We start from the raw sequence: 10,216 nt of genomic DNA on the forward strand, positions 1-10,216 counted from the left end.
TTCTTCCAAATTACCAAGAAATAGGCACCAAACATCCTGACCAGTTTCAGCCAACACCTCTCCTCAGGAGATCTACATTTCTAATAAAAGAAGAAAGGAACTATACATTCTTGCTATTGTTATGCACAGACAGCTTGTCTGATGAGCTACATGATTAGCTCATACCAGGCCTATGGCTTTTATGCTTGACTGCTACACCATACAGAAATATGGGCCTACAGTTAACAAATCTCTAATATTCCCAATTGAGCAACCTTCCTTTCTATATGTCTTTGTATGTGTGTGTGTGTGTCTGTGTGTATGTGATATTCTCTGTCATGCACAAACACACAAAAATATCAGTAACCTTATTTTCAAAAGTGCTTGGAACTTATAGAGCAGTTGGAGTAAAGCAAGTTGCTTTACATGTACACTGATTCTTTAAAAATCTGTTCTCTTGAAATTCCATTTAAAATGATTTCATTTCCTCACTGTGGTGCAGACTTGGTTTCAATCACCAATTGTAGGAAACAACATGGTAGTGATCCTAACAGACATCATTTTCCTTATCAAAAGAGAATGAGATGCTTTCAGTAATCAAAACTATTTTCTGTAAAGTAAAAACATCAGAAGACTTCAAGAGAATATTATAAATTTTGGTGAAATACTCAACCCATTTTCTATTATTGGTAAAGGAGAGAACAAGAGCCAGGCAGTGGTGGCACACGCCTTTAATCCCAACACTCGGGAGGCAGAGGCAGGCAGATCTCTGTGAGTTCGAGACCAGCCTGGTCTACAAGAGCTAGTTCCAGGACAGGCTCCAAAACCACAGAGAAACCCTGTCTCGAAAAACCAAAAAGAAAAAAAAAAAAAAAAAAGGAAGAGTACAGGATGCATGATGGCCAGTGATTTCTCTGGAATTGATTTTGATTAGAATCTTACAGTTCTTCTTTAAGAAACATATATATGTATATATTTGTGTTTGTCTCTTGTTTTGTCAATAGTGTCATCTGTATTGCTGATTTTGTGAATTATAATTTAATCATATCATTCATTGTCTTTGAAAATGATGGACCTTCACCAATTTGTACTCAGAATATTTCTTATACTCTTTGGTGATAAACAGTTCTACATTTCTCTTCTTGATCTCAGATGCTTGCTTCTCATTATTTAACTTTATTTTTTCATTTATATTTTAATAATAAAGCTTGCCTGAAGATCATGAAGTAAAACAGATGCCATGGCCAGCCTTACACCACAGGCAAGGCTGACACATAGCTTTAATCCCAGTAGTCACACTAGTTTGTTGTAGCGTCAAATGCTGGTGTCTCATATCTTTAATCCTATCTCTAAGGAGTTGCAGATAGGAAGTGACATGTCTGGACACAGAGAGGAATATAAGGTGGTATGAGAGAGGAGCTGAGGGTTGAGTGTTTTGTAGAAACAACATTCAGTCTGAGGACTTACAGAGACAGGATACCCCATTTAATCAGTCTAGCAAAATTCACCTAGGGGTTCCCTTGGAGGGGATGCTGAGGCTAAGGAAAAGTTAGATTAAGAGAAATGAAGACAGAATCATAGGTTAGACCTAGAGGATGAAAGGTCAATAGAAAACAGCCTGAGTATATTTCTCAGCCAGCATATATACTAAATATAGCCAAAAGGCAGATCAAAAAGCAGTACAGCCAGCTCCCAACCTCCCTGCACTGTGCTTGGAGGCAGCTCAAACCTGTGCATTATCTGATTCAGCTAAGCAGCTTCTAATCACTAACAAGGAGTGCCCCTGGCTGGCCAACACTAGCACAAATCTTAATAGAAAAAATGGACTCTTTCAGCTGGGCAAAATGCTTTTTTCTGTTGGCTAACGCAGAAGTTATTCACAGCCCTCAAGGTTACTGGAAGAAGTACAGCAGGTATGCTTGAACTCAAAAGGCTTCCTTAAGTCTGAAATTACTCAGGATGATCATTATGATTATTAATATTATGGCAAAAGAGATATTTGTTGTTAATCTCTCCCAAGAAATTACTGCAAGCACTTTGCCAGTGTTTACTTGCTGTCCACTATGTTTCAATTTTAACATTAGTAAAACAGTCTATAATTTAACCTTGTTCAATTCTTGCTAATAGATGAAGTTTCAATTTTCTTTTTAATATCAACTCAGATGTTTTTCCACATAAATTTATAGCTTTTTGTCTGTTTATGTGGGAAAAATATTGATTTTAAAATAATATCTTTCCTCTGCAGTAAAATTCCTATAGGGGAATGCATAGAGGTTAAAATGCCTAGAATGAAGACCATGAGGTGGTGGCTCATGCCTTTAATCCCAGCACTTGGAAGGCAGAGGCAGGTGGAGTTTGAGGCCAGCCTGGTCTACAAGAGCTACTTCCAGTACATGTTCCAAGGCTACAGAGAAACCCTGTATTAAGAAAATGTCTTGAATATAACCAAACTTCAGATCCAAACCATCCGTATGTGCGTCCTATAATTTTATTTCCACTAAACCAATTTTTTTCACTGCTTAAATGATAATTCTCTTTGACTATTTAAATCTTTGTCACCTTTTATAGTTTGGTTCTAATTACTGTTTTGAATTTTTTACCCAAATATTGGACTATAGATGGTAAATGCCTTGCAGCAATTTCAGAAAATTATTAAGATTCCTCAAATAATCTCTCCTAATTTTTAAATTTAGGGCTCAAATTTTTGTAAAAGTATTTTACATGCTGAATAAATAATAGAATCTCCCTTTTGTATATTTTCAGAATATTCTGTATATTTTTAATCCCCAAGGAGACAAAGTTTGCTTTACTTCAGCAAACATTTTCTCTAAAGTATGTTCAGTTGAATCATCTAATAAAATTCTGTATAATGTTGAAAACATACCTGACTTGAGTATAATTTCAATTATAATAAGTAACAAACTACTCACCTTCAGTACTTTATATCCTAATTTGTTTATGATAAAACTTTTGAGGACTAGAAATTTTCATTGCATGTTTAAGTGAGTTGTATTAGGTAAAATATCTTGAGTAAGAATATAACATCATAGACAGTATGTTTTAACAAAAATAATGTCAAGTTTGTATCAAAAGGAAGCATCCATATCTATATCAATGTAAAATGTATAAATAAGTAGTTTCTTTTAAAATTAAGAAAAATTTTCACTTCTCTTCATATCTATTTTTGTCTCTATTGTACATGCCATTGAATATATATATATGTCTGTATATGTCTATATAAATAATAAGTTTTCCACAATGAACAATGGATTATCCTGCAGTACTTTTTAAATTTCCAGGAAGAAGATGGGGCCCCACAACAAGTCAACCTGGTTGATATCATTACATCAGGATGATAATAGCACTACTATAAGATCTGTTTTGAGTACCAGATGCTCAAGATGGTTCCATCTTAGTTAGCTGAAATGGTACACTTTTTACAATGTTCTGGATTGACCTTCTTATAGGAAGCTCAGAAAAACCTTACCAAATAGTCAGACTATTTGCAATTATACCAGACAGTAATCTTGGAACTTAACCATCATTTTACTTTCACAGGATCCTAAAGAAAGAACATCACCCCCATGACAGCTGGAAGTAATTCTAAAAGACTTCCTCTCCTCTCCCAACAAAGTTTGTCCTCAGGGTTAGGGACATCATTTAGGGGTTGGTTATAATTGGTATAGGATTTTGGGTTGGAGGGGAAATTTTATTTTTTATTATTTATTTTTTTGGTTTTTCAAGACAGGGTTTCTCTGGTTATGGAGCCTGTCCTGGAATTAACTCTTGTAGACCAGGCTGGTCTCAAACTCACAGAGATCCGCCTGCCTCCGCCTCCCAAGTGCTGGGAATAAAGGCATGCACCACCACCGCCCGGCAGGAAGGGAAATTTTAAAGGCTCGGGGATCTCTTTCAAAAAAAATGGGAAAATTGGATGAAATAATAGATTAGTCTGAGCATCCACACACTAATAATAGTGAGTAATAGAGTGAATGCTTGTGAGGTATAATTTATAGGCAATTGCATTTGTATAGATTTTTTTTTTTGACTTTTCGAGACAGGGTTTTTCAGTGGCTTTTGGTTCCTGTCCTGGAACTAGCTCTTGTAGACCAGGCTGTCCTTAAACTCACAGAGATCCTCCTGACTGTGCCTCCCGAGTGCTGGGATTAAAGGAGTTTGCCACCACCGCCCAACCATTTGTATAGATTCTTATATTGATATAATGTTAAGTCATATTGAATATTATATGCATTCATGCTACTACCTCTCTTTAAAATATTTTATATATTGATACATATTTATCATATTGCAATGCACATTTCTACCACTGATCCAGATACCTATACATTGTTTACATTTTGAGGTCATTGTCCTCATTTGTTGCAATATTGTATAATATTCTCATATGAAATCTAGAACAATAGTCATCTATATTTGTCATACTTAGAATAATCAGGTTCTTTAGATAAGTAGAGATTATATTCTGCATAGATAGGTAATCTTCAACCACTTCAAAGAACTGTAGAATATGGCATTTAACTAACTTAGAGTTCTGTTGAAGTGAGGCATTATTGCTCCTGGTAGCAATGATCTATTCCAGAGAGAATGTTGAGCACCAAAAGCACTCCACTTGGAGCTTGTTTTTTTCTTGACAAAACTGTCTTTTGGACAAAAACATGCTCATGCCTCAACTACTGAAAAGATAGATTGTGTCTGAATATGGATAAACAGGTCTGTTAAATCTTGACAAGAACCCGGGTGGTGGTGGCGCACGCCTTTAATCCCAGCACTTGGGAGGCAGAGGCAGGCGGATCTCTGTGAGTTCGAGACCAGCCTGGTCTACAAGAGCTAGTTCCAGGACAGGCTCCAAAACCACAGAGAAACCCTGTCTCGAAAAACCAAAAAAAAAAAAAAAAAAAAAAATCTTGACAAGCCAGGGTAAGATGGTTTTGAAAAATTTCCTCCCTCTGAAAATGATCTGTCAGTTATTCTAGGTCTTAGCAAAAGTTGGTCCCTTCAACGCTGCAAATGAGACTTTGCATTATTGCCCAGGTAGCCAGTTGTCTCTGTAATTTGTTGCTCATTTGGTTTTTTTTTAAAGATTTATTTATTTATTATGTATACAACATTCTTCCATGTATGCTTGCCAGAAGAGGACACCAGATCTCACCATAGATGACTCTGATCCACCATGTGGTTGCTGGTAATTGACCTCAGGACCTCTGGAAGAGCTGTCAGTGCTCTTAACCTCCGAGCCATCTCTCCAGCCCTGTTGCCCATTTTGAAAAGTTGCTTGATTGCACTTCCTGCTTACCCAAGTAATATTTCCCTTCTCAGATTCAATGGGGTTGAAAACTAGATACTTGTAGTTACTTTCCTCTCATAACATGTCCAAATTATTTATTAAACAAGAATTAAACTACTTAGGATGCTCAAATTGTTGAATATATTATTCTTATTGTGTATAATTTTTTATTGGGCTTAGAACTCTCTTATTACAAAAAAACCAAAAAAAAAGAACTCTCTTATTTATACAAAAGGGAAAGATGCTGTAGAAAGAATTACAGCCAGTGGTTTCCCGCCCATTGGGGCATGGCATCTTACACTATACTTGCCAATGTAGAGCATGAGTTTGGCCTCTTTTGTGGCTGTGTGATTCAGATTCTGATCTCTGTTCAAGCATAAGATTCTGATTTAAGAGTCCATCCCTAAATAAGTATACATTTATTTCTCAATATTGCGCTGGTGTTGTATTTCTTTAAAGCATCCTTCTTGAAGCAACATTAAATGGGAATCATTGAAATGACTAAATGCATTTTTTCCATTGTTGACCATGAACTAATAGTAACTGGGTTCACAATGTACTTGACTGAATGAACAACCTCCCAGAAAAGATCATGTATTTGAACAAGTTTCTCTCCATAGTGGTTTTCTTTCAATTTTCTGTGGATCTTTAGTAGATGAAGCCCTTCTATATAAAATTCTTCATTGTATCCAATGAATCTCAATACCCTCAAGTAATTTCCTGATTTTTAAATCTACTGTGTTATGCTTGACATTAATCCGCCAGCTTCCTACTTATACTAAAATGCTTTTAACATCATTATGGGCTCGATTTCTAAATCACATAAGATATAGCAGAAACAGTTGTTATTCAGTCCTCAGGAGTTTGGTAACCTGCTGTTTTAATTGTTTCGTTTGCGTATCTGAGTAACTGTGTGGCTCTCAATTCCTGTAACTAAAGGGAGGCATCATTCCTGGCTCTATTTGTTATTATGTTATTGGATGATGGTGATAGAATATAGGTATTTTTTATGTCAAGTATATGCTGCTATGCTGAGCTACATAATTTCTTGAATTTTAAAAATAGACAGAGGGCATCACTCTGATTGCCAAGATGCCATGTATTCATGACATTAATACTGCCTGAGTATTCTGAGTCATTAACGGGAGTGAAAACAATTCTTTGTGGGAAGTTCAATAAAAGTCTGTCAGTTCTTTCTATCCCATTGTTTGTTTCATTCCGGTTTGCAATGGAAACAGGGTCTCAATGTGTATTTCCACCTCTCCTGGACCTGATTGCTTAGACTTGACTGGCATTCAATTCAGAGACAAACATTCCCACCTCTGTTTTCTGAGTGTTGTGGTTAAAGGCACAATACTTCAATACACCTAGTTTGTCCATCTTCTTTTCCTTTCTGTAGTCAGTAATTTTTTTTCAATATTCTCATGCATACAATGTACTGTTGATCTTTTCTGTTTTTCTCTCCCTATGAATAGATATTTCTCTTATTAGGTGGTACAAAGGGAACAGAAATAAAAGAATTGACTCTCCTTTTAAATTTCCTTCTAAAGTGACTGTCTATGTCATGGAATAAGAGTGGATAACACCAGAATCATACAACTGTATTTTCAAAGAAGTATGCATTCCAATGTTGCCACTTCATGCTTACATTGTACACATGTGTGGTATATTTTTGAAGGCAGTGACCTATGATGATGTGCATATCAACTTCACTAAGGAAGAGTGGGATTTGCTGGATGCTTCCCAGAAGAATCTCTACAAAGATGTGATGCTGGAGACCTACAGGAACCTCACTACTATCGGTAAAAATAAATTTCTTTCATGTTTCAAAATATGGAGAAAACTCTTCCTTGGTTTATGTTGTTGTTCTGTAATTTGATTTAGAAAGAAGGAGAATGAGGTGAATAACACAGTCATAGTTCTTAGAATAATAGGCTAATTATTTCACAATGTTAAATAATATAACATACATATTCTGGTACTGTATTTTAGGATACATTTGGGAAGACCATAACACTGAAGAACATTGTCAATGGTGTAGAAGGCATGCAAGGTAATTTTCTTATGCAAGTTTATAACAATGTGCCTCTGATGAGTTTGTAATGTCTTATGACACTTTTAAACAAAGCAACAGTGTAAATAAGCATAGTTTTAAATGCATTGAGGGTTATTAAATTCTCACAAATCCATATAGCTCAATTTCCTGTATGTGAATTGCATTTGCAAGGCATTCATTTAAGAAAAAGTCAAGGAAGCAATGACTAAACAGATTTTACCATTAACCATGAGAGCTATATTATACATCTGCCAGTCTGTTTGTTTCTTGTTACTTATGACAGAAAATGTATAAACATTTCAGTGATGATGAATATAGCTGCAAAACTTTCTACTAAATCAATAGCCCATGGTAAGTCTTGTATTACTCATATAGTTTTTGTGACTGTGTTAAGTTTAATGAAAGCAGCTGTTGGAGTCAAGGATCAAGGGGCAGATGTTGTGGAGAAACCTTAATATCTACACCACACGTCTGTAAAGAGCAGAAATTCAAACCGTGAGGATTCAATGTGGAAATCTTTTAATGACTATTCTTCCTTTCCTATATATATATATATCATATGTTACTCTTGACATAAGAGTATGAGCATAGGGATATGGAAAGATTTAGCATACCTCTCCTTAAGAACAATTAAGAAGATAAAATATAGTTCCTATGTAGAGTATACTTGTTGAATTTGATCCAAGAATACAAAGTTAATTCATTTTCTACCATCATTGTTAATACATAAACTCACATTACGAAAAAGCCACGATGAGTTCTAGGTCTGTGCAAATACTTTTAGATGTCTTAGTTCACTTAGCAAATGTATAATGATTCACAATATAGTAAAATTTATAAATGTAGTAAAGTTGGTAAAGCACTCAGTGTATACAGTTCTCTTCAAAAATGTAAAAAATATAATAGAAAAATATAGGTATAGATGAAAAGGTAAACCATGGTACAGAGGAAATTATCATCAGAGATATTTTTTGAGATGCAAAATGACCCCTAATGGGTGAACAAAACATGATTTAAAACAAAGTTATAAAACCATAATGTTTGATTCCTTTTTACAATTGGAAAAAATATGAAGTTAATTCCTATAGATATGAGGTTTAACAGTGCATTGTATGTGGTGAAACTTTTACATGCGTAAATTATCCTTGCAGGATTGAAAGAAATCAAACTGGAGCGACATTTTCCGTATATTCTCACTGTGCTAAAGCTTCCTCTTATAACGCTCATCTTCTAAGGAATGAAAAAATACATACCGGAGAAAAATGCTCTAAAATTAAGCAATGTGATAAAACCTTTGTTCATCACAATCATCTTCAAAGGCATAAAAGAACACATACTGGAGAGAAACCCGATGAATATAATCAGTGTGGTAAAGACTTTACTCAATACAGTGTTCTTCAAACTCATAAAGGAACACATACTGGAGAGAAAACCTATGAGTGTAATCAGTGTTCTAAGGCCTTTCCTGACAACAGTGCTCATCAAAAACTTAAAAGAACACATACTGGAGAGAAACCCTATGAATGTAATCACTGTGGTAAGGCCTTTGCCCAGCACAGTCATCTTCAAAGTCATAAAAGAACACATACTGGAGAGAAACCCTATGAATGTAATCACTGTGGTAAGGCCTTTGCACATCATAGTTCGCTTAAATTGCATAAAAGAACACATACTGGAGAGAAACCCTATGAATGTAATCACTGTGGTAAGGCCTTTGCCAAGCACAGTCATCTTCAAAGTCATAAAAGAACACATACTGGAGAAAAACCCTATGAATGTAATCAGTGTGGTAAGGCCTTTGCCCAGCACAGTCATCTTCAAAGTCATAAAAGAACACATACTGGAGAGAAACCCTATGAATGTAATCAGTGTGCTAAGGCCTTTGCACATAGTAGTCATCTTCAATTGCATAAAAGAACACATACTGGAGAGAAACCCTATGAATGTAATCAGTGTGGCAAGGCCTTTGCACGTCATAGTCATCTTCAGTTGCATATAGGAACACATACTGGAGAGAAACCCTATGAATGTAATCAGTGTGGTAAGGCCTTTGCCCAGCACAGTCATCTTCAAAGTCATAAAAGAACACATACTGGAGAGAAACCCTATGAATGTAATCAGTGTGCTAAGGCCTTTGCTGACAACAGTGCTCTTCAAAAACATAAAAGAACACATACTGGAGAGAAACCCTATGAATGTAATCAGTGTGGCAAGGCCTTTGCACGTCATAGTCATCTTCAATTGCATAAAAGAACACATACTGGAGAGAAACCCTATGAATGTAATCAGTGTGGCAAGGCCTTTGCACGTCATAGTCATCTTCAGTTGCATATAGGAACACATACTGGAGAGAAACCCTATGAATGTAATCAGTGTGCTAAGGCCTTTGCACATCATAGTTCGCTTAAATTGCATAAAAGAACACATACTGGAGAGAAACCCTATGAATGTAATCAGTGTGGTAAGGCCTTTGCACATAGTAGTCATCTTCAAGTGCATAAAAGAACACATTCTGGAGAGAAACCCTATGAATGTAATCAGTGTGCTAAGGCCTTTGCTGACAACAGTGCTCTTCAAAAACATAAAAGAACACATACTGGAGAGAAACCCTATGAATGTAATCAGTGTGGTAAGGCCTTTGCACATAGTAGTCATCTTCAAGTGCATAAAAGAACACATACTGGAGAGAAACCCTATGAATGTAATCAGTGTGCTAAGGCCTTTGCTGACAACAGTGCTCTTCAAAAACATAAAAGAACACATACTGGAGAGAAACCCTATGAATGCAATCAGTGTGTTAACACCTTTGAATATGAAACTAGTCTTCACATTCATAAAAGAATGCACACAAGAAAAAAACCTTCTGAGTGAAATCA

General features: G+C 35.8%; 1 protein-coding gene across 1 annotated transcript; it reads left to right on the plus strand.

The window, feature by feature from the left end:
* Window positions 1–4,698: 4,698 nt before the first annotated feature.
* Window positions 4,699–10,211, plus strand: LOC121458795 (zinc finger protein 431-like). Its single transcript, XM_041668146.1, has 4 exons — window positions 4,699–4,710; window positions 6,963–7,086; window positions 7,277–7,337; window positions 8,492–10,211. The coding sequence occupies exons 1-4, from the start codon at window positions 4,699–4,701 to the stop codon at window positions 10,209–10,211; spliced, it is 1,917 nt and encodes a 638-aa protein (XP_041524080.1).
* The last annotated feature ends 5 nt before the right edge of the window (window positions 10,212–10,216 follow it).

The sequence above is a fragment of the Microtus oregoni genome, unplaced genomic scaffold, assembly GCF_018167655.1.
Source record: "Microtus oregoni isolate MIOR12 unplaced genomic scaffold, Mior012 000018F_ref0000195, whole genome shotgun sequence".
In the NCBI taxonomy this organism is placed as follows: domain Eukaryota; kingdom Metazoa; phylum Chordata; class Mammalia; order Rodentia; family Cricetidae; genus Microtus; species Microtus oregoni.